At 43.1% G+C, this 24,946-nt stretch overlaps 1 protein-coding gene and 1 long non-coding RNA gene across 2 annotated transcripts in view; one reads left to right on the top strand and one right to left on the bottom strand.

Moving 5' to 3' along the window:
• The window catches only part of LOC122189738, a 32,918-nt gene extending 32,334 nt beyond the window's left edge, over positions 1-584 (bottom strand). The window contains exon 1 of the long non-coding RNA XR_006181951.1: positions 186-584. This is a non-coding gene — a long non-coding RNA (uncharacterized LOC122189738). The remainder of the gene's footprint in view (positions 1-185) is intronic.
• A 1,374-nt stretch (positions 585-1,958) lies between these two features.
• Positions 1,959-24,946, top strand: part of JAZF1 (JAZF zinc finger 1) — a 172,712-nt gene continuing 149,724 nt past the window's right edge. The window contains exon 1 of the mRNA XM_042889197.1: positions 1,959-2,140. Within this exon, the coding sequence (XP_042745131.1) occupies positions 2,026-2,140 (115 nt within the window). The 5' untranslated portion in view covers positions 1,959-2,025. The remainder of the gene's footprint in view (positions 2,141-24,946) is intronic.

Consider the following 24,946-nt stretch of genomic DNA (forward strand, 5'->3'; position numbering starts at 1 on the left):
CCCCCCCAACAAAAACACACATACACAAAATGCCTAACAGCACCCATTCCCCAGTGCTCTAGGCCATAGTTTGCCCTCATAACACAATGGAAAGCACCACAATAACAGCAGCAAGATCCCAGATTGCTACAACACTCAGCTACAACAGCAGCAAACACAGAAATAAAAGGAAAAAAACTACATACCCTCAAAAAGCCTCAGGTACACAAGGATCTCCAAAAAGATACCCTTCCCTTCCCTGCCAACCCTTAAATGAGGTCTGGGAAGGGGTGGATCCTGGCTCTAGCCTTTCCAGTCACTCAAATGCATTGCTTGCACCTGAGCTCTCCTGGATTGGCCCTGCCTTCCTACCAGGTGCTCAATCACTGGGTTCAAGCTGTCAGCTAGCATTTTCGCTGCAGCCCTCAACCCTGAAAACGTTCTGAGGACCACTGTATATCTGCCACCTATTTCCACCCTCACCCCCTAAAAGTGGTTCCATATTGTTAGCAGTTCCGTGGTTCAAAGTCTATCTACAAACTTTGCTTGCAAACTCTATGATTGAAGTAAAAGTGTTTTTTTCAATGTGGTGGTTTTTCAATAGTGGTTGCATTTGTACTAAGAGAAAACATTAAGAAAAATACATTTAGAAGAGAGGAAATATCATAAAATGTATGTAAAAGTATGTGAAAAAAAATGAACGTAAAAGAAAATGACTAACCCAACTTAAAGGACAATGCTTATTTTGTCACCACCACTGACAGGCTCTGTGATACGTAGGACACTGTTAAGTTAAACCAGGATGATTATTCACACTTTTGTGTTGTTTGGGAGTGGGCAAATGCTCATTTTCCGTACACTGACCATACTACTGCATTTTCAGGTTCAGCTACTCTTCAGCTACTGCAGCATCAGGAACATCCCCACCTGCAATACAGTTAACAAAACAAATGTGGGTTCTATTTCTTCCTATATGTACGCCTAATTTTATAGTGCTGAGAACAGTCTGAGGTTGTTAACTGTCAGCAGGATCAGTGCAATTATTTATATCTATACAATCAACAGAGCTCTATGCAGATTTTGAGGCTTTTTTTTTAGTCACACTGTTGCTCCAAGTAATTAATAACATTATAGGGCTGTATAAATATAGATAAAGATGATAACAGAACTGGAGTGGGGCAAAAAAAAAAAAAAAAAAAGCTTTCCTAAAAAACACACTCATTTTTTTTTTTTTTTCCTTTTTATTTTAAATAAAGCTGTCTGTGAATTTGAGCCTAGGGAGACCTTCATTAAAATCAATTAATCAGCCAGCCTCTCCGCTGAATAGCTTTCTGGAGACAAAGTCAAAATAGGTTTCAGGAGCGCGGTGCGGTCCCCCTACACTCTCCGAGCCCGCGGGCCGTGCAGCGCCGTGACGTTCCAGCGCTGCCCCCGGGCACCTCGCTGCCCGCCGAGGCCTGGCAGGTGCCCCAGGCCCCGCGCAGGTGAGCGCCGGTTCCCGCGGCCTCGCCTCCCCTCAGCCACCCGGCTGCGTGACCCCGGCCGAAGGCTCCTTGCGCTTTCCGATGCGGCTGAGGCGGCGGCTGTGTGCGGAGCGCCCCGCTGCAGCCCGTTCCCTCACCTCGGCGCCCCCCGAGGGGGGAAAGTTGGCGGCCGAGCGCGCCCTCGGCTCCGTGCCGTCGCTTCCGCCGCCCCCGCGTTGAGCCCGGGCGGGTGTCCCCGGCAGCGGCGGCGGCCGTAACCCCCCCCCCACCCCCGGCCCAGCGGCGGGCGCGGAGCGCGGTGCCCTGCACAGCTGTTACGGAGCGGCGCTGGTCCCTCCTCCCAGCTGCGGCTGCCTCATCTCCCCCCACCCAGCCCGGCCCTCCCCTCCGCCGCTCCCGACGCCGCCGCCGCCACCTCCTTCTCCTCTCCCCACCCCCACCTCGCTCTCTCCCCATCTCTCGCTCCGTCCCGTTCCCCCCCTGCCCCCGCCTCTCCCCGCCCCGCCGCCGCCGGCCCTGGCAGAGCAGGCACGGCACGGCGGGGGGATCTCGATGTAACACCATGACAGGCATCGCCGCCGCCTCCTTCTTCTCCAACGCCTGCAGGTTCGGGGGCTGCGGGCTGCACTTCCCGACCCTGGCGGAGCTCATCGAGCACATCGAGGACAACCACATTGGTGAGCGCCCGGGGCAGGGCAGGGCACGGCCGCGTGTGCGGCGGCACAAGGTGCGGCGGGAGCCGGGGGGCGGCGGCCGCCACCGCCGCTGGGAGCGGGCGGGCGCGGAGCGGTCCCGCGGGGCGACGTGGAGGGCGGCCGCGGGAGGCGGCCGCGCCGTGGGTGTGGGCGCGTGCAGCCCGCTGGGCGCAGCGAAGGGAGTTAGTTGGCGTCGGCAGCGGGGAGCGCGGAGACCCGGAGGAGGAGAAGGAGGAGGAGGACGGGCGCAGCGCGCCGCCTGCTGCTTCCGCCCCGGCTCCGGCTGTCAGGGCTCCGGGGAGGGAGGGAGCCGCCGCGGCGGCAGCCATTCCGCTTCCTTCTCCTCCCGCCGCCGCGCTGCGTCCTGTCAGCGCTGTTGCTAGGTGTGGCGGAGCACGGCTCGCCCGCCGCAGCTCGACCGCGCGGGAGGCGCCGGGGGGGACGGCTGCGGGCGGGGGGGCGTGGAACGGCGGAACTCCCGGGGCCGAGCCGCGGCTTCGCGCCGTCCGCTCGGTGGAGCCCGAGCCGTCACCTGTAGGCTCGCCCCGCTCTCTCCCCGCGGCTCCGTCCCCGTCCCGGCGAGCCGGCGGGGCCTGCGGGCGGCGGGGCGATGACTCGTCAGTGCCTTCCCGGCGAGGAGGGTGCCTCGTGGGCGGGCGGCGGGGAGGGAGGGAAGGAGCGTGCGCAGGGGCCGCCGGGCCGCCCCTCGGCTGTGCGGGCGGTGCTGAGGGGAGGGGGCGGTGCGGTGCGGCGCGGCGCTGCGCGACGGCCGTTCACGCCAACTTTCTGCGGGCCGCCGCTAGGCCCTAGGCGTGCCCGCGTGGAGCGCGGCGCCGGGCCGGGCGCTCGCGGAGTGTCTCCCCGCCGCTCCGGTCGGCTGCCGGCGGCTCGGCCCCGGCAGGTGTTGCCTGGAGTTTCAGGCGACTTCCCGGGCTTTCTCACGTTTCTTCGTTTATAGAGAAGCTGCAGTGTTCGAGCTGCTCCAAACGGGGCTGCTGCTTCTAAAATCGGGGCAGAAAATACAGAAGTTTTAAGCACCAGTGGGCTGCAGGCTGCTGTGATGCAGTGGCAGCGTAACAAAATAACGTGCTGCTACAAAATGATGGAGCTGATGGTGCACGCTTCAGACTAATTTCAATAAGCAGGCCTGAACGACTGAAAAATTAGAGAAGCTTAAATCGCAAGTGTAGCATTACCTTCATGCAATGCTGTGGGTCAGGGAGATGGGAGGTGTGCGGCTCGTAATTACCATCGTGTTGAGCATGAGGTAACAAAACCACACACCACAACGCTCTAATTTATGACTCGGCGTGCTGTGAGTTGTGATACTGCTCTGGCTTTGGGGGTTTTCTGCTGAATCTCAGTTGCCGAGCTTTTCCTGCATTGTGCATTGCAACAGAAAAGCTCAGGAGAAACAGAGACCAAACTGAAAGCTGGCAAGTCATCTTGCATCCCTCCAGTGGTTATCAGCCCAGAGGTGCTACAGCCTGTGGGGTGTCAGGACAGATAGAGACCAGCCCACGTGGCCTGTAATCTGGGGTCAGCAGCTCTCTGGCTCCTCTGCACAGAGGGTAACTTCATGCTGAAATGTTGCAGTTCCTTAATCATCGTGTATGTGATGTTTGCTGCTTATTTTCCTGTCTCAAGAAAGCAGTACACTTTCAGTGTGTACACCTGCATTTAACATGTTTGCCACTGCTTGGACTACAGAGAGCTGAAGCTTTGCCCATGTGATGTCATGTGTGCAACTGATGGGGTGCAAACCAGTGGAAAATAGCACAAATGTGCTTTAACATTTCCTCTCCACGTGGCAATAAGGTAAAGGCAACCTGCTCAAGCATAGATAATGCAGGTAGGTTGTGTTGCTCAACTTCATCAAATGCTTGACAAATTAGTAGGGAGTTGCACCTATTATGCCAAAGTGGATCTCAGTTCTCACCTCCAGGCCTCAGCTACACGAGTTGGTGCATGTGGTGGGCTCCTGGAGCAGCCTGAAGGATCAGAGCCCCAAACTCACCAGGTGCAGATTCTTCCAGAATGTGATTAATGTTTTTTCTTGGAGTGAAGAAGCAAACCTCCAAATAGGAGCTTGTGTTGCACCTCCTTTCTCTGTAAGTCTGGTGCAGATGGAGTCCAGTGTTTTCTGTCACGCAGGGCAAGAGATGTGCACCAAAATTTGCCGTGTTAATAGTTAACTGCAGCTTCTGGCATACATACCATGTAACATACCATGTAAAACATAGGTTGCTTGGGATGTTCGAGGTGTGCTGCGAAAATAAAGGAAACTCAATTATTTTCCATTGTAACTTTAAACTGAAGTGAGAGCTTACAAGGCAAATGGTGTCACACTGCAGATAACAAGCCTGATGCTTTGAACAGCTCTGTGGGACACCATCCATAGTGTGATAGTGTGGACTCCTGGTGGTCTCTGCATGTAGTCTCAGTTGCTGCAATGGATGCAGTGGAATGGGAGCTCTGTCAGTGGAGTGCTGGTGAGAAGTTGGTCATTTTTCGAGCTATGTTGTCTCTGAAAAGATGGGAACAAGTACTTACCCAGGGATCTTTTCCATCAGCCTTGCCAATAAAGCTCAACTTACTGTAAAGGCTCATGGCATTCCAAGGTCAGAATGTATTTAGTTTCTACTGTTCCTTTCCTTACTTGTAACATAGCATTCATGAATAATGACATGATAATGAAGTAGTTCATTGTGCAGTTATGGGACTTTGTGTGTGTGTGTTTGTTTTCTCTTACTAACATCTTATGGACCACCTGATAAATGACCACTACATTGAAAAAAAAGATTTATGCTGGTAGACTGGGGGAATTGGGCATGTTGGATGAAACATTCAAATTTGAGATGGTGCTGACGACCCATCAGCAGATTGGCTTTGGTCTCTACTTTTTCGTTTAATTATTACATTTATGTATTCTGTTGCACTGAAAATAGTTAAGCTAATTTGGGAGCATAGCTCTTGGGACTTCCCAGAGGCCCTAACAGTGTCCTCTGCAGTGAGAATGTCTGCAAAAGGAACTCCTGTAACTCTGCAGCAGCACTGACTATAAAAGTGCTCTATTTGCATTTTATATGGCTCACAGCTAGAAGCGGACATTGATTCAAAACCATTGATTACTAATTTTTATGATGCTTCTCTGGGAGCTTTTTCTACCAGCGTACTGTCCATGCAGTCTGAAGTGCTGCCACCTCCTCAGCAAGTGTGCCAAGAAGGGGCCTGTTTGTCTGCCTTAATAGGCAGTCACCCTGACTCTTGGTTTTTCATTGCTCTGTCCTCTTGCAGGTTGCTGGTTTACTTCTCTGATGTTGCTAGGATGGGAACAAAATGCTTTGGTTTTTGGTTTTATTTCATCTGTGATTTGATTTATCATCAGTCTGCCTGTAGCTGAGCTGCATCCTTTAGATCATGTATGCATACATACAAACGATTGTGCAATCACAGAATGGCTTGGATTGAAAAGGACTTTAAAGGTCATGGGTTCCAACTCTGCTGCCATGAGCAGGGATGCCACCCGCTAGATCCTGGAAGCTAGTTCTTCATTTAAAGTTTATTCTGACTAAACTCATCACTAAAGTGAGCTGAATCACTTCATCAGATTTTGACAACGTAATTAAAAAGAAAAAAGTAGTTTGGATTTATAGGTAGGTATTTTTAATCATATGTGGAGGTGAGGTGGTTGTTTGTATGAGCTGGTATGTGTTCACTTGTTCCACGTTAAGGACTAGCGTGCTATATGCTCACCTGTGCATCTGTATGGCTCTGGACAGCATTTCTTCTCCTGAGAAGCGCTGAGGGAATGAATGTGAATGAACTGAGTGTCTGAACATAAAGCGGTCACTGGAATAGCCTGCCCAGAGAAGCAGTGCATGTTCATCTCAGAGGTGCTCAAGGCCAGGTTGGATGGGGCCCTGGGCATCCTGATCTGAAGGGTGCCAGCCCTGTCCATGGCAGGGGGTTGGAATTAGGCGGTCTTGAAGGTTCTACCCTAAGCCATTCTGTGGTTAATGGAGTTGAAGGCTGTTAATTGTGTTGCACTGAAATGGTCAGTAGATCTTGATGGAAGGAAGAATCCACCCACCTGCACAGATAGTCACACAAACTGACATGATTCACTGTAGGTACATGTCATCATAACTTCATAAGAAGTTCTGTTGAGTAGCTTCTGCTGAGGTATAAATATACCAGCTTCTGCTGTCAAAGCTGAGAGCAGTGGTGCTTCTCGTCAAAGTTGACCAGTTCCCCAGCAGTAGGATGAATCCTGCGACAACTCTTCAGAAGTGCGTGAACGTGATTTGGGTGGTTATTTCACACAACTCCTTTTTAGCATTTTGCCTAATGTGTAAATTAACATTTGAAGTTGGGAGTTGCTGTTTTGAAGAAGTGGTAGATCTTATCCTGAGGCTTTTTATGCAGTAAGTGATACACCAACTGTATGGGATAGTCTTTGGGAGAAAATACCAAGTGGCTGCTGTCATGTGTGCTCTTTGGGGCATGAGGGAATGTTTGTGGCTGAGCAGCAGTCCTTCTGAGGAAATCAGGTAGAGTAGTATGTGGGGTGCTTTGTCCAGTACTTGGAAGCTGAGGGACACACACCTTGTACTCTCCATCGTGCTACCTAATGTGTAATTATATGGCCTTGCAAAATAAGCGAACAATTACTCACTTACCTCAGCAGTAGTACCAATTATTGTTCATAGAAAGCAACTAGAGAAACCTAATTGTAGCCATGTTTACCTTAATTTAATCTTCTGTCCAGATCTGTCCATGATTTTTTGTTCTTTATGGAAAATGCATTTCCCAGCAGTGTGGAGGCACGCATGTTCCCAGGATGTTGCCTATTTGCTTTGCAAGTTGGTCTGGTGAGAAAAGGCGTTTTATTTCAGGGAATTGTTTCTATCTTAAGTAAAGCCTTCTGTGACCAGTGGTTCTGATCAGCAGTTTTTTCCCTGCTTGTAATCTTGAGAATAACAGATTTGGGAATTCTTTTCCATTTCTAGATCTGATTTCCGTTGCTGCTTGGGTTTGAATTGAAATTGTGATAAAATGTTAAATGCAATATTGGTAACTAAGTCCAAATTAAATTGATCACATGGAGCTAAATGGAATTGCCATTAAGCTTCAACTAAAATATGATTTTTTGATACTTCTTGACATAAAATACAGTCCTGTTCTGAGGTTACCAGTTACATAGAGAGGCTAACGTGTACCCTAAAGTTTCGGTTGTATATATTATTGGAAGAAAGGGCTGAAAACAAACATCTGGTAATGTGTTACAAACACATTTTTCCTTTTTAAGGCTGAAGGCTTTGTATGAAGCTATTGGGAGTATTTTCTTTGCCTACTTGAGTGGCTTTGGGTGAGGTCTATTGCTCGGCTGTGTACTGGCAGCTTTCATTCTGCTCATCTTGTACAATGACAGATACGATTAAATATGAATCAGCTAATAAAACAAGCTGAAGAAATACCAGGTAACTTGCAATGCTTGTGTTACGCTTTGCTGGTGCAAAGCATGCTTGTCTTTGGAAGAAAATGTATAGTGATTACTGTGTCTGCTCTTCAGGGTGTGAGAGAAAGTTTCTGTGACTAATCAGTCCTTCTAAGTCCTTATGACAAATGTTAAGTAACCAGGTAGATACTTAATGAATTATTTTCTTTGTCTACTTCATCTTTTCCTGGAGAATGTGAAGAGTCAAGGATGCGAGTAATAAAATAATTAAATGAAGAAGTGATGCCAAAAGATGAGGGAACATGCCTGTCTAATTCAGAGGCAAATTCTTCTACCATTCCTTCCTCCTATATGATACAGTGCAAACATAAGCAAGTAATCAGAAATATTTTATGTCAAGCTGCAGAATACTTCCATGCAAAACAAATAAGCACTGGAGGCCAGCTGCTTTAAATGTATTTCTTGTATTTCTTCTGAATGTGCTTTTTTTTTTTCTTGTACAAGCTGTGTTTCACTGAGTACTAATTTTATTTGTGTTTAGTAAACACCAGTAATTCAAAAATTGAATGATAAAAATCTAAGTAGATAGCAGCTATATACACTTTGAGAAAGCAGAGACAAAGATTTTTAGTGTTAATTAAACAATATATTTGTTAAATTAGCTGCAATTAACAAAAAAGATCCTTGGTTTTAAGGGTCTGTGAATAATAATTCACAATTAAACTTAAGCAACCTGTCCTGTTATTCAGTTTTTAATTCTACAGCAAGACAATTCCAAGTGCTTTATTTATTGTACATTCCTTTAGTTTTGAGAGGCTGAAGTAATATTCTGGTTTGATGGTTTTCTTTGATTATGGTTTTTGCATTGTTTAGCTCACGTTCTTAGGACTTTCCTTCTTAACTATGTGCGGTGATAAAGAAAAGGAATGGATTTCTTCACCAAGGAGACTGCAGTGCTGTTTGTGTCTCTGATGTGTACTCAAATTGGAGTATATTATTACTGTTGAGTTCTGTTTAAGGTAACATAATACATTAACGAGTAAATTGACTGAAATACAGGTGTTACATCTTACTAATGTTCCGTTCTGTGGTTCAAAGGATGAAGTGGAAATAGAATTCATGAGTTTAAATAGATTTTATCAGTTAGGGGGAAAAGTGGGGGAAAAAGCAGTGAGGTTTGAAGCCAAGCTTGAATCAAAAAGGTTTTATTTATGATATTTTTGTAAAAAGATGAGCACTTTCATTCTGAAACATCGCTGTTTCTAAAACTGCTCCATCTGAATGTTTTTTGTTGTTTTGCTTGTTGTTGTTTGTTTGTTTTTTAATTTAGGAAGTATTTGGACACTTCTAAGGTTCCCCCCACTTTTTTCTTTCTTTTTCCCCAGGGCTAACTTGACAGGTCTGCAAATGTTTCTGTTCTCATGAAAATTTGAATTTCATGAAAAAAATCATCAAATCGTAAATATTGGCTGAAAGAAAATAGAGCTGCTGGATATCTGTGTGCTGTGGAAGCAGGTAGCTGTAAAGTATCATGTCTTCAGTATCGTGTACTGTAGTCATCTTCCTTTCTAGGAGTTACCCAGGCAGGAACTGTAAATGGAGCTGTAACGCAGAATTTGGAGGTGATGCATTTAGGACACCAGAGATGCAATTTCACTGCTATCTGAAACTAGCATGGGTATGTGAATGTGAACTTAGCCCCATGGTGCGCTGGATGGCTGTAGCATTCCATGAACAAAACCCTATGTCATCACTCCCTCCTTCTTGCTAACAGCAAGCTTTGTGTGTTTGTATCGTTTTGTGTGCTTTCATCAGCACACGTGTGGTTGATACGGGAGTTCACTTCAGGGCTTGGTGAAGACTTCAGATGCTTGTGTACTCCCAGTTACCAAATTATTGAGGATCTGCCCGTTATTCATGTTTCCTTTTGTGTTTGGTGAAAGTGCTGACTTAGATTCTAGTAAATTTAGTGACAGACTTGTGGGGAGACCAAAAAGCTTACCTCTTTTTGTAACAATCTGTTGGAGCAGTGTTGCAGCTCCTGTAACTGGTAGAGGAGTGTCTGCTACCTCTCAGGCATCGTTGGTTGTTGCACTGGGTCACCTGGATGCTCTGTGAGCTGTTAAGGTCCTAGTTCTGCAATAAATACATGAATAAACCACTCATCTCTATTTCAGTTTGGGCAAGGGAGGTTTTTTTCTGTTTATCCCATTAAGTTCCTGGGATGTCTGCGGAGCAAGTTTTATGGCTTCATTATACGAGCTTTTTAAGATGAGAACAGAGGGGGATGCATAAGTAAATGCTGTAGAGATCTATATAAACTGCCGAAGAACTCCTTTCCCCCACAGATTCATTTAGGCCATGTTACAAGAACTTGACTTGTTTAGTGAGTTAACTAATAAGATGGATTTGTGGAAGGGCAGCAGAACATCTACACAGCTGTGAGAGCACAGGAGGTAACTCAGGAGTATGCTGTTGGTGTTCTCAAGCCAGAGATTAATCATTTCAATGCAGAGTACTGTGGACCTCTCTGTACCTTAGGGAGGCTTTCTGCGTGTGCTTAGAACTTTTCCCAGACAGTGCTAGCATCAGTAATACTTCAGCTTCCTTACATATCAGAACATTTCTTAACTTGACTGGGTCATCCTGAGCCACATAAATGCTACTGTAGGTGAGAAATGTAGATGCTGTGCCTGTGTCAATCCTCATGCTTTTTATCTTTGGCATTTATGCTAAACAGTGTAATTCCAGCTATTGTTCCCTGTCCTAGGGCAGCTATCCAGAGAGCCAGTTATCTGGATGTAATATCTTCTCATTTCAGCTATCCAAAATGATCTCTTTTTCACTGGCAATTTTGGTGAGATTTTGTTTTCAGAACAGAGCAAACAACCTATTTTTGCTGACAGCTGTCTTGAGGCAATTACCAGGGCTCTTTTTAGACCAGATTCAGGGTGGGAAATAAAGTCTGCATCGGACATAGTGATCTGGAGCATAGTTACATGCCAAGGACTTGTAATGGCTCACTGAGCCAGCTTCCAGGGCTGGGGTTAAGTATTAAGAGCCCATAAGCACAGCTTGTTACATTGTGAGATGGTAACTGGATGCTCAGGATGGGGAAGAAGTATTTGTTGCTCTTACCTTGTGTGGATAATTTTGATTGCATTCTTGTATTTTAATATTAACTTTTTAGAAGAAATTACTTTTGAGCCACCTTTACCTGGTGGATTTTAGCTCTAGAGCAGTTTTCGTATTGCTAGGCCTGAAACTGAGCTCAGACACTCATTTTGGTTATTCATGTTCTGTAGCAGCAGGTGTGCATAAATGTTTGAGGCATGTGAGTATTTATTTGCATCTTTGTGTGGTGTGTGGCTAGAACTGTGACATGGAACTGAGTTCTTTAGGCAGTGCTGCTAACTTATGTGTTGTGGTAGCACAATGTTTATTCTGCAGTCATTTTGTTCTATTAGACTTGTTACATCAATGATTAGGGATAATAATAATGTTGATCTTTTTGCAGTTGTAATTTTAAAATATTAATTCTTACTGAAGACCAACTAGATGTTTTGATGAAGAGTGAGAGCTGGAGAGAGGTGGTTGAAACTGCCCACCTGTTTAGTTTGTTGTTGGCAGTATTGACAGAGGATAGTAATCTGCAGAGGTAAGAAGAAAAAAAACCTTCCTGTACCTGCATTTTGGGAAGACAGTTGTGTGGGATAAGTCATCCTTTCACATCAACATCAACAAAAAAGCTGCATACTGGTGGGTAGCATGAAATTTAAAATAAAATTTGAAAAACCTCATCTGTGTGTTGTCACATGGAACAAAGGCAGACCTTTACGCTTTTTTTTTTCCAGTTAATTTCCTGGCTTTGTTTCCTAAACTAGGAAGATTCAACTCCACTCCTTCCCTGCCACCTTTCTTTTCATCTGTGAAGCTCTGACAGGTGGAGGGAAAAGGATGATGAATCCCACACCTACGTATTGCTGCCTGCGAGTGAAAATCTGTTCAGGCAGTGATCAGCTTAAGAGGAGCAGTTGTTCCAGTACACATAAACACAGACCACAGATTTTGGTTATTGGTGACACAAAGTGTTTTGCCCTGTGTGTAATAAAAATCCACAAAGAAAGGCATGCAAGTATTTTGTGCTAGGATTGGTAGGTACGTGATTTAGGATTTTTAGGCAGATGAGAAGTTGCTTGCCCTTCTATACTGCTTTTCAGAAAATCTCCAGCCTGTCTGTGCTCTCCTGCTGTTCTGCAGGTGAGTAGTTTATTTTTCTCCATTGGAGTGGGAGCTGTTCTGTCACAGCTGCTGCTCCTCTGTTCTGGAACCACAGAACCACTCCATCGTGTAAAATCTCAAAGCTTTCTTTTCTTGTGAATGCTCACTGTTCTGATTTATTTATTTTTTTATACTCTGGTGCAAGTACAGCTTAGGAACAGAATGCTTACACAAGTATAATAGTATGATACAGTTTACTTGTACTGATAAGAACCCTGTGTGTGTACTTGAACCCTCTAAGCACAGAAGGTTCCTTTTCTGTCTTCACCAAGTGTGTCATATTCATCTCTCAAGCTGAAGGACTAATGCTGAAATCCCAAGTTTTGAAGTTAAAGGGAAACCAGTCAGCATGTATTGGCTTGACTCTTTTCTGATGCCTAACATCTCTTTTCTGATGTTTCACACACTCTTTGCTAGAAAAAAAGCAAAGAAGCAGAGCATAACAAGGTATAAAGAAGGATAAATTTGAAGTTGAAGCAAGGAATGAAAGCAGTTTGTGAAAGATGTAGTGGAAATGCTGAGTCACGGTTTGAATCGGTGATTGAGCACCTGGTGGGAAGGCAGGGCCAACCTAGGGGAGCTCAGATGCAAGTAATGCTCCTGAGTGACCAGGAGTGGAGCCAGGATCCACCACTTTGCAGGCCTCATTTAGGGTTGGTAGGGGGAAGGGAAGGGTGTCTCTCTGGAGATCCCTGTGAACCTGAGGCTTTCTGAAGATAAGAAGTTTTTTTTTTCTTCTGTTTCTTTGTCCATGGCTGCTGCATTTGAGCAGATCCTCACTTGGCTGCAGCCTGGGCTGTTTTCTTTTGCACAACTGCAATAGCACTTCGTAGTGCTTGAACTGTCATATATCCGTAGATAACTCTCTGTGTTTACTTTGGAAAGGGAGAATTGATGATTCCTCTTGATGGTAGAGGAGTATTTTAGCTCTTGTGTAGTCACTGTAAATACATTTCTAGAGGGGTTTGTACTTAGGGACTGCTGAGTTATTTATTCATTCTCTTGAAAATGGCAGTACCTTCTGCAGCGCCTGCTTTCAGTATGGTCTGCTTTTTGAAATGGATGTATATGGCTTAGTTAAACAAACTTGATTGATTCTTACATGGTAAACGTGCAGAAAATATTTAAACTGACAAATAAACCAAACGTGGTAGCTCTTCCAATCAGGTGACCTGGGAAAAGAGAAGATGCAGTAGTGAGAGGTAGATTTAGTTAAAAGCCACTCCATCCTCCATGGATGTGAATGGGGAGACTGCAGAGAGAGCACAGGGTTATTTCTGTGCTGTGAAAGAGATGTGAGGACTTCACATCACTTATAAAAGTTTTCCTGATCATTCCATTTACTAGCTGTTTGGTGTACATAGTAATATACCAGCAACTCGTTTAGCTGTTTTGTTGCTTAGGGTGTGTTGTAATATGAAAGACATCCAGTAACAGTGACGTGACCTTACCAGAAAGGCTTGAATAACGTAGTTGCTGGCTTGTGCACAGACTTCTTAGTAGATATCTTGATTGGAGGAGAACAGGGAAACGCCTGTCACAAAGACACAGTAGTAATAAGACTGGCTACTCAGTGTATATTCATCGGTTGTATTCAAGCACTCAGATAACCACAGTGCGGCCCCAGTTTGAGGCATTAGATAAATGGAATAGCAACTCGTACTATTTTTTTGTTTGTTAGGGGCTTGAATTTGAGGATCGATTGTGGATGTTTGCTGAGAATGAAGATGTTCCGATGCATTTTGCATTCCATGGGTCTTGTGCTGAGCACGTGCCTATGTATGGCCAGCTGACTTTCATCAGGTTTTGTTTTTGGGGGAGTAGCTCGTAGAGGCCTTCTGTTGAGGAGCAAACATTTTTAATATACGCAATCTTTTTTTCACTGATGTGTATTTGTGGTGTCAGTGTTACCATCTTGAAGTGGATTTAGAAAAAGGGAAAACAGTGCTCCCTGTTTCCTAAACTTGGCTTACCCACACTGCACTGTGTAGCTGATTCTGAGTCCATGGTGTTTGGAATGAAATTTTTCTGCGTACATCCAGCATTCCTATAGAAATGAATGTTGAAGATGACTTCTAAAAATCACCAATGCTTTGCCACTAAATAGAAACTTCTGCATTACTTTCAACATCATAATTTCTTGTCTTGGTACAGCTTTGGAGTTAGTTGATGTGAAACAAAGATTTAGTCCTGTATGTTTCTTCTCATTTCAAACTGCTTCAGCCAACTGAAGTTACCTAGATGAAGTACTGCCTGTGAGAGATGGCCAGAGCGCTGCTGTTGTATATATGGACTACAGAGATTAATCTACTTATCAAATACACTGTAGAGTGGAATTTGTGTATTTCTAACTCTATGTAACTGCAGCAGAAGTGCTGAGTCTGGTGATTGAGCACTTGGTAGTAGGCAGGGCCAACACAAATGAGCTCAGGTGCAAGCAATGCAATGTGCCTGAGTGATGAAAGGGCTGGAGCCAGGATCCACCCTTTTCCAGACCTCGTGTAAGGGTTGGTAGGTGAGGTATCTCATCTGAAGATCCCTGTGTACATGAGGCCTTTTGAAGGTAGGCAGATTCTTTTCTTTGTCCGTGTCTGTTGCATTTGAGTAGACCCTCACTGGGCTGCAGCCTGGGATTTTGTTACCGTGCTGTCATTGTTGCATTTTCCATCATGTTACAGTGTTAAAATAACAGAGAACCAAATTTGCTGTTGTGGATTTTGTCTGAGGATTGAAGAAAATAGGAAGGCACTTTGCAAATCAGGTGGAATAACATCCAATTTATTTGCTGATGCAGTGTTAATAGATCTAGAGTACTGAAAGATTTTCATTTGCTTTGCCATCTAATCTCCTATTCATGACAGGTTTAAGTATTGTAACAGGTCTTGAACTTTTACTTTGGGAGTAATACAGTAAAAGAGATAGAAGGAAGATGCTGGAACTGTGTGGTGGTGTTGAGTGTTGCTTCCTGTGGGGTTACTTTTTTTTTTTTTTAACTTAAAGCTCTCCTATCTTATCCTATCTATGCTTTGTTTAAAATGTTTGTTTTGGTTTTGTTATTTTGTTTTCTACTGAATCTTTCAAGTAGTAATAAAATGGATGAAAATATGAATTCTGAGGTTTCCAGTATGAGACCATGTTCCTGTGGAGATGAAAACGCTGTTTCAGGTATTGGTCTGGTGCATGAATTTCCACATTGATTTAGGTGAAAGGGGGAAGGGAATACTGTGTAATGAAAGACAGCAAGTGAACGTAGTTTTCCTGCTGAAGTGCAAGGTATTGGTTGATAGCAATGTTAAAATTACAGATAAATTGATGGCAGTAATAAACATTGATGCTTGGTAATGTGCCTTTTCTGTATGTAGAAGTTACTGCAAGGGCCGCTTGTCTCTGCCTAGTGACTGAGAGAATGAATTCAAGGGAGGTGGAAGCAGCTGGTGGTGGGCAGCAGGGCTGTGAAAACAAGGGCTTTAGGAGACCTCTGATGACTCTGGATTGTACGTGGGTGACTTCTCCACTAAGAAGATGCCAGTATTTGTATCAGGTGATGTAGGCTCATAACTAAGCCTATGCATAAATAAAGATGAGTGACATATGCAAAAAGGATCTTTTCCTTTCTCTGAATGTGAACATGCTGCATGTAAATAAATACTTTGGGTGGGAAACTGAAGTCTGAATTCCCTTTCATCGTGGAATTCAAAATGGATTTTACTTAGTGGAGTATATGGCTACTTTGTTTTTCTGATTGTTTCTTTTTTTAACATATGTTTACCGTAACTTTATCTTGTTTTTCTGTGTGAAAACAATCTGTTTCTGTGTGCTGTTGAGATTTTAGTAGTTAGCTCAATTGATTCTGAAGGAGAAAATCTTAAATGGTCAAAATATGTGGACAGGTGAGGTGAACCATAAGTATTTATTTCAGCAGCCAAGTATGATTTTTAAACTCTGTCTATGAGCCTTATTTTTCAGAGCAGTGTCTGTGAGGCCGTTTCCAAACCCAGTGCTTATTAAGTGCTTAAGGATTACTTACTAGTTGCTATATTTATATTTTTCTTCTTCTGCATTTTCTATTATATATTTTTTCCTTTCTTTTTTCTATTGATCCTCTTTGTGTGTATGCCTGAAACAAGAATATGCCCAAAACGGTCCTAAGAAAGTGAGGGACAGAGAGAGACTCCAGATCAGCAAGAGTGCTGTTGCTGACTCTGTTGCTATTGTTTTAGCTGTTGAAGGAGTGCTTTATTGCTTTTTAATGATCTCGGATTATATTTGACTTTGTATTGAATAAAAGAATGTGCTGCTGCCAGATTGTCTTTGCAGAAACAGAACAACTGGATGAGGAGAAAATTGAGGAATAAAATGTTAAGCAGTGGTGGGACTGGGATTGTAAGAGTTCCTTGTAGTTAGCAAATCTTTTTCCTGTCTTTTCCTTTTTTTCCCCACACTCTTTGTCTCCTCTCAGTTCTTTGAAAACTGAGGAAATTTGAGTAAATGGGGTCTGATGCAGCAAGAAAGGGTCACATTTGCCACTGTCTGTATGTCCTAGTGGGACAGATGAGTTAAGAGTGTCAGGATCCTCAGTGACTGTGGCAGTTTTGCCCTGATGAGCAGCTGAAGTCCCTCTCCTCAAAGGAGGAGGATGGCAAAAGATACATTTGGATTAGACCTGCTGCCCTGGCGGTGTCTCCTTCCCAGCCTACTGGTTCTAGGGGAGTTGAAGCAAGTCTTGATGCTGTGCTCTGCTCAGCAGTAGCCAAAACATCAGTAATGGCAACTTTGTCCTAGCTGTAAGTGCAGGGCACAGCACTGTACAGGCTGCTGTGGGGGAAGTAACTCCATGGCTACACAGCAGCAGTGTTGCGAAGCTACTGAGGATCACAGTGGTGTTGATGAGCAGTTGGTCTGTTATCGCATCCTTTGTGATAACACTTGCTGATACTTGCCTTGCAAAGGATGCTGATGTGGTGGTGTTTCTCCAAAGCCACTTGGGGTGTGCAGCTGTGAGCTGGAAAGGAGCATGCCAGTGGTAGAAGGCTGATCTGGGGTGCTTACAGAAGGCGCTTCTTAATTCAGATACAATTTATCTACCAAAACCACTGCCCATGAAAGAAGCTAGGGCAGAAATCACAGCCTGTGAAAGTAGTTTTTTCTCTATGAATCATAAACCATACTGTGGTCTGGCCTGCGGCCTGCTTGTGGAGCCTGACACTGCCGTGAAGACTGCTGCTATTTATTTTTTCTTCCGCCTTCCCCCCTCCTGCAACTCCTGCCCTCTGTAGAGATGGAGGGCGACTGAGGTCTCACACACTGTGAGGCAGGGTGGTATTTCTAGGTCATTGCACTGTTTGTGTTCATTCATTCACAGGTGTGTGGTTTTCCTTTTCTTTCTTTTTATTTTCTTCTAAATCTGGAGAGGTTTGCCTGCAAGATAAAAGATTAAAGTGCTTGCCAGGGTCATGTAGTGTGCGTGTGGTTGCAAGAGAGTTTTATATAAACTCCAGTTCTGCCCCTCCCCTCTCTGTGTCAGTTCTTTCACGCAGATGTGAATATCTGAGAGCCAGAAGAAGGTTTCCTGTGACTGGTAGGTTGTGTTACAGGTGAGTGCTGCCCCAGCATCAGGAGAGTAGGGTGAGAGGTATGCTGCCCTGGTTGTATTCCCTTGTGAGATGAGAACAAGTTTTTGTTTGGATTCTTCTGACTGTCAAGCTGCTTGCAACTGAACTGTTTTATTCTATGCTTCACTGAGGACTTAGAGTAATATTTTTGCAGTCGTTTATTTTGCTTTTCCTCCTTTTTTTTTTCTTTCTGATTTTGCTGCTCCCCTACCCTGCGCTACTTTTGCATTGCTGTGTTTTTAATCCTCGTGTTCGTTTACTTGGTCCTTCTGTGCAGAGCTGAATGGGATCCTCTGGATCAGCTGTCCAGACAGCTGTGTCTCACAGTCACGTTTAGAAGCATTTGAACCTCTATTTTAAAAATCTGTCTATTGAGATAACCTCTTATTAGGAATATAAAGTGTTTAAAAACTAGTGTCTGTCACGTTTGCTAATCTTACTCAAATTTTTGTTTAAACCTGGGTTAGTTTTTCTCATCCTTCTTTGTACCATTTTCTCTCGCCTATTTCATTGTGTCCAGCTTACCCCATTTTGTTTTCTCCTCAGTTGTGTGTAAAATTCATGGTGAAATGTTGAACTCCACATGCTTGGGTCTGTAAGAGTGTTACAAGTGGTGAAAAAATCTTTTCCAAATGAACTTTGACATATGTCATCATTGTGAGTACACTGAATCGAATGCTCATGCGAAGCGTATGCGAAAGGTAGTTACATACACAGTTGTGAACTTCAGGTGTGCTTTATTTGAAATAAAACACTTTTTTCTTGAAAGTTGAGCTGCTGGTTAATTTAAGGAATGGTTGTTTTCTCTACACCAGGGTCGTGGTGCATCATGCAGTTTGAATAGCTGCACTCCTTGTTTTTAGGAGTCTCTGCAGCACCTCAGCCAAGGCTGAGCAATTCCTGTGAGGCTCTTTCTTTAGATGAGGTATCCGTACTGAAGTACAGGTTGTTGGTTGGTTTCTTGTCTGCATTTGACTAACTTCTGCTGATTTATGAGTTTCAGTTGTTCAAAATCTTTGTAACTGGAGCATTGTTGGCAATGGTACTCCATATGGTATAGAGTAACTTTTTGTTCATGTCCTTCCTGTGTTTTGTTTACATATTTTTGTTCTGTAGCAAATGTTTCTCATGTTACTTGTAAATGTGCCTTTTCTCCAGAAACTTAGCAGATTGCATGTGAGTCATTTATTTTAATTCCAAATCAATTCCAGTCACGGTAGTGGATATGAACTGGCAAATTTGGATTGTGATCTTCAGGTGCAAGTCCAGTCAACTGATCATTACTGATGCCCAGCTGTGCTTCAGCGTGGATCTGTTGTATCTGCCCATTGCTGATATATTTAATGGCAAATCTTACACTTAATGATGTAAGTCTTTCAGTTGAATTGGTTTTCCTTAGTTTCATTGGCTATAACTGGAAAATGGTTCATCGTATCATCTGCGGGATTCGGACTGAAATGTTGGGACTATCTGGTTGTTAATCATTTAGAGAGAGTCATGAGATTAAAAAAGCATTGTGCTGTGTGTTTAAGCATATTGCCCATGAAGTCAAATGAAGTATTTTCTGTGCAGTAAATAATTTTGAGCAACCTCTCAGGCTGTGAAATTAGCTTGAATATATTTATTAATAAGGGGATAATAGAATTTTCATGTGTCTGTACTGTACTATAAAGGTTTCTGGAATAATTTCAAACAGAAATAACATCAAAAAGAAAAGGCTGCATTACTCTTTTTCTCCTCCCAAAAGGTAGATTTGAATGGAGCACCAAGCATGCAGCGTAAGGATGAAGGATTAACACAATAAGTTCCAGACCTCTTTCTGCCCCCCCCCGCTTTGCTATCATCTCCTGTCTGATTCAGGATGTTTCTCCAGATGCAGGCTGTATCTCTGAAATCGTACTGTGGCCAATAGTTGGCACACGTAAGAACTCTGTACAAAGTGGGGAAGCAAATAGGAATGGCATGGGAGGATGAAGTGGTGTTGCATGTCATCCTGAGTTTCCTTCCCTTCCCAGCTCATGGTTTCAAAGTTGGCTCTGTCCCAGATCCATGGTTTTGAAGTGGGTTTGGCTTTCTGAGAAGGGGATGATTTGTTTGATACTGATATAAACATTTTGACTAATTGTTCTTCTTAGTTACTCATCTGTTGTGTTGTGCTGTTTGCTGTGAAGTCTTCCATATCAGCGTTCAGGATCTGATATTACTGAAGTTTGCGGGCTGAGGCTGCAGAGAAGGGATTGTGCCTTTCAAAAAGTATTAACTCCAAGCTGGGATAGAGGAGATAATCCTCAAAAGGCTTGCAATAACTGTATTAAAAATCTTCAGTGGATGAAGAAAGTGCTTCTGCTTTTCTTAGGAGCATATTAGCTGTTTTACAGTGTTTTATGGTGCTGTGTGCTAAATTATCTGCTTTGCACTGATGTAGTTGATGCTGTGCAAGTCATTACGTTGTAAATGTGCTGGAGTAGCACATTTGTGTCACTGTGAGCTATCAAGGTACATCGCTATAAGAAACAAATCTGGCTTATTGCCAACTACAAGTCTGCTTTATGCCTGTGGATATAAATCTAGTGTTTGAGCCTGTGTCTTTATGGAGATGATTACAAAGGAAGGATAATGTTTTCTGCTAGAAAATGCTCTCAATTGAAGGTGTTAATTCTGAGTTCTTCTAATGTGCTGAAGGTGCAGTGCATCTGTTCTCAGCTTCCTGCTGACTTTTGGTTAAGTAGCAGCAAATCAGCCTGATGTAGTGTGCATATTGTAGAACTATATATTTTAATACTCATATTGTGGAATGCTGCACTAGAAGAAAAACTGAAGTGTTCCCATTTAAGCCTCTTCTGTCTTATGCAAAAATTACCTCGTCTGTAATGAATGCATACCTGAATGTGTTTGAATCCCGAAGTTGAATCTCAGTACCAAGAACAAACTTCCAGACTTTGAAAGGAAGTGATTTAAGTTCAATTCACCCCTACCTTCAGTTGTCTTTTTGTTTGTTTTTTATGCTACAGTTGCTGCTAGAAGAGGCAAGAGAACTTGTAGCCCATATGGTATTATGAACATTACTCTCTCCCCAGTGCTGTATGTATTTTTCTACAGCCAGCAAGTTCTATGGCTGAAAAATGAAACAGTATTTCTCAAAACAATGTATGTAATTCAGATACAGCTGATGCTTTGCACTTTTGAACAGTGGGTATATTGCATGTAGTCCAAAAGGCTCTATGTTTGTATCTGTTTTAGTCTTGAAGTGGGAAAGAAGGAGATGAGGAAAAAAGTGATTCTCTAACCAATTCTCAATTCCCTCTGTCTTTTTAAGGTTTGTAATAATGTTGCTGTGTACATGCAAATGATGTTAATCAGGAGATTTTCCTATCAGCTTTGTCAACGTTTACATTCACTTTACACATTGAATTTGCATTTGAAAAGGGTTGTTATAATCAACATTTAAGGGATAACATAGTCAAATTTACATTTGATTGAGTGGAAATGTTAAGTCATTTTAGCTGAGCTGTTGCTAGGAAACAAGCCAATGTTTTTCTATTTTTTATTATTATTACTTTTTTTTTTTTTTTTTTTTTTAGAAATCCATAATGTCTATTTAAGTGGGAAGTCATCTGATAGTATAAGAACACCAACACTCAGACACTGTAACTTTAATGTCTTTGTTACTTCTCTGGATGCATATTTTTTGCTACTTTTGAGAACTTACAGTGAGGTTCTGGATAAATAAATTTGAAATATGCTTGTAAATGGTTTAGTGATCATCCATGACTGATTTAGTTGTCTGGTGTTTGTTTGTGTTTTTTTTTTTTTTTTGAACATAGACAAGATCAGCTGTTTGGCTTTGGAAAAACAGTCTGGATATTTTAATGCTAAACCATCTTTTTAGAGGTGCACTAACTCTAATGCCTTTTTTTGGTGGCTAGTGGTTAAAGTACTAGTCACCAGCCAAAGAACATTGTACAGTTGCCTAGAGTGCAGATGAATTTATGTATGACTTTCCAGGGTTTGTGTGGCACATAGTCTTTGACCTTTGACAGAGCGATCATTTTGTGATAGTTGTTATTTTCATTCAAGTAATGTGAATGACTCATACATGGAAAATGAAATCTTCCAGTTTGGGCTGTGTTCTGGCAGTCAACTGTCTATCCAGTCGAACTCCTAATAGCATTCCACAGCTTGGCACTTTGCAGTGTTCATCTAGCAAAAATGCTAATTAAAGGGAAGAATAGTTCCTATTCATATCAGCCTCAAAGCATTTCGAGTGCATTATCTGTGTGGTGCATATAAATGTGGCAATGCCCTGCAACTTGCTAAAGGCAGTTGAAGGAATGTGGCTTCTCACGTGGTGGATGGGAGACACCTCCCTGCTCAGCCAGGCCAGACAGCATCCAGTTTTGTTTGGGATATGCCATCCTCCTCGCTTCACGGACCCCAGAGCTTGTTACAAAGCCATCCGTCAGGCTGTCGCACAGTGACTGTGTAGGCAAACACAGCAGCCATTATTCACACATCAGCAGCTCACAGACATTCTTGGACATCCAAACTTCACTAAGCCTGGGAAGAGGGTGGCCCAATTTCAGTTGTTAGCCCATCTTAATCCCTTCAGAAAACAGCCCTAATTCTTATCTTTCCACCTTCATGGTCAAGTTAAGTGGGCGAATGAGCTTCTGTGCTGTGCAGAACTAGAAGGATTCAAGGTTTACAAGTGTGACATGTAAACGGCCGTCTTTCTGGCCAGGACAGGAGTGCTACTGGGTTTAATCACACTGACTGCTGTCAGGGACTGCTATGATCGTAATGCTGTGTGAACCAGGCAGGCATTCCATATCCCTGCTGCAGGAAAGCCCATGGATTCCTTATGCTTTTTTACAGTCTCCCAGCGGTATGGGCTGCATTCCTCAGATTCTGGGCAATCTGTGCATGTAAAATATGTATTGTAAAATGTGATCGGGCAGGGCCTGCCATCTCAGGGGAACAGATGTGGGTTCCATTCAGCTCTTAGCACCTGTTGCATTCCTTACTGGAAAATACCAAATAAAATTGCTTTTTCTCATTAGCAGAGAAAAGGAGGGGGAGGTGGGGGGAAAAATAAAAAGCCTGCGTGGTGCAATGTGGTTGTAGAGAAAGGTCGGTGTGCTGATTCTTATTGGCATGCTCCTGTGTTTCAGGTGCTGGTGGTTGAAAGCCTGCAGTCCTTCAGCAGGCCCTCATTGCATTTGGGCGCTGGCAAGGAAGGAGGACAAGGTGTAGAGCTTGAGCCCCACCATGCATCAGCAGAGAGGCAGCGTGGTTAACTCAAAGTTGGAATTATCCATAGAGAGACTTGCTAAGGAATTCTGTATCTGTGTTAAGTGACTGTTATCTTCCAAGTGTCTTCAGAAACCTACTGCTGCTCCCATGTTTCACATGAAATGTTTAAAGGGCGCATGCAGATACATTCTGTGACGCTGGCCATTGAGAATGCTTCTGTCTTGCATAGTGCAAGATCACTGTGTGCTCCTTGCTGTTTGGATGCTTACAATTCCTCTATAATTCCTGTAACTTCTTTTTTTCTGGAACAATAACTGCAGTATAGAACAGGATTTTTTTTTGTTTTTGCTTTTTCTGGCAATATTTTACTAGAGAGTGACTTTTACAGCATGAAAATGCACACAAAATATTCTTATTTGATTGATTCTGTATATTAAACTTCTGCTCTGGGTGCTGGATTTAATTTCTTGTTATACTGGAATTGGTCCATTGCCCATCTCTGCTCTTAGAAAGATGCACAAAAGTAATTTGTGGTGTTATCTTCTACTTTAGAAAGGGTTATTGACCTCATGAAGTCGCTGTGAGTGGGTGGGCTCAATTGTTCACCACTGTATTTTCTCGATTAGTAATAAAATATCCCTGCTTGGTTTCTTTTTGCATTGATTTCAGTACCAACTCTGAACTTTTTATTGTTCTTTTCATGGTCCTACAGCAATGCTTACTCATTCATGCATTTGCTGCTTTTATCTTTGTCTTCAACAGGGCACCTCAGGACATGGGACATGTTTTTAGTTGTGTTGATCCTTCAGTATTTTACTGGCTATATATTACATGCTTGTAGAGCCACTGATGTATTACTGCTCTTTTTTAGTTGCAACGAACCCTCTGTGCTATTTCTATCTGGTAAATTAGTCTCCATTGTTACGGTTATTGCTGACTATCAAGTGATGCTACTTTTTCCCTGTGCTTACAGTATAGTTTTCATCATGTGTTTGTATGCACCTCTTTCAAGAGAGTTTCTAGTGATTATACTGTTGCTAGCTGCTGGCAGGTAAAAGCATACATGGTTTTGGTGAGCCTAATTTGTTTTGTGGTTTTCTTTTTTTTTTGCATGAAGATGAGCACAGCAGCAGTGGACAACCAAAGGGGGCCTGTAGTACAGTTATACGAATTAACTTGAGTATTTAATCGAGTATTGTTGAATATAGTCTTGAATATTTACTACAGTAGTCAAACAGGTTTTGAGAGTAATATCCTAGGGGTGTTATTATCACAATACTTGAAAAATGAGAGAAGCAGATATCCAAAAAATTAGCTGAGTATGCAGTCTTTATGACTCATCAGTGTATTTCTTTGCGTTAAGACTTTGCAGGAGATAAGCATGACTGTATTATCCTAAAAGCACATTGGTCTACTTGGCGATAAAAGAATTAGTTGTTAAATAGCAATTCAAATGTATAATCTATCTGTTAGCAGCTTGAGGTGTCCAGTATGTTTTGTGTGAAGGGCTGCAGGACTCCTAACACGTAAGTAAAAAGATTTCCAACTTGCATTCTCAGTCCTCTAAGATGTTGTAGCCTAAGGGTTATAAAAGGCCTAGGCTACCGTTTCCTAACTGATACAGCAGTATTAATGTTTCTGTTTGGAAAAAGTTGTAAAATTCAACTCCATGTGTACTTCAAGGTGTACAGAAGGAAATTTTCCAATCTCTTTAAAGCCTACTGCTAATTCTTGCTCAGATGTGACTGTGCCAAAGCTCTTGTAGATAACTATTTATAGTACAGGCAGGCTATGCTTGATCACAGTCTTCAGTTTGGGGAAGAGTAGGCAGTTGTTTATTGAAGGCAAGTATTGGCTCTGTTATAATGATGAAATTGCATTTGTGGATGCGATGAGAAGGAAAATCAGATTAGTTCTAGTGACTTTTAGTTCATAGTTTTTAGTTATGTTTGAGCTTCCTAACTCTTCAATTTTTTCTTCAGAAGAAGATTCTTGGAAGTGGTTGACACTCCTTTAGTTTGAAGCCATTTTGCCTTGTCCTATGACAACAGACCCTGCTAGAGAGTCTGTCCTCTTCTTTCCTGTAGCTCCCCTTCAGATACCAAAAGCCTTCTCTTCTCCAGGCTGAACAGCCCCAGGTCTTTCAGCCTGTCATTGTAGGAAAGGTGTTCCATCCCTTGG

This window comes from Lagopus leucura, unplaced genomic scaffold (assembly GCF_019238085.1).
Source record: "Lagopus leucura isolate 7727_CA_CO unplaced genomic scaffold, USGS_WTPT01 Super-Scaffold_100157, whole genome shotgun sequence".
NCBI lineage: Eukaryota > Metazoa > Chordata > Aves > Galliformes > Phasianidae > Lagopus > Lagopus leucura.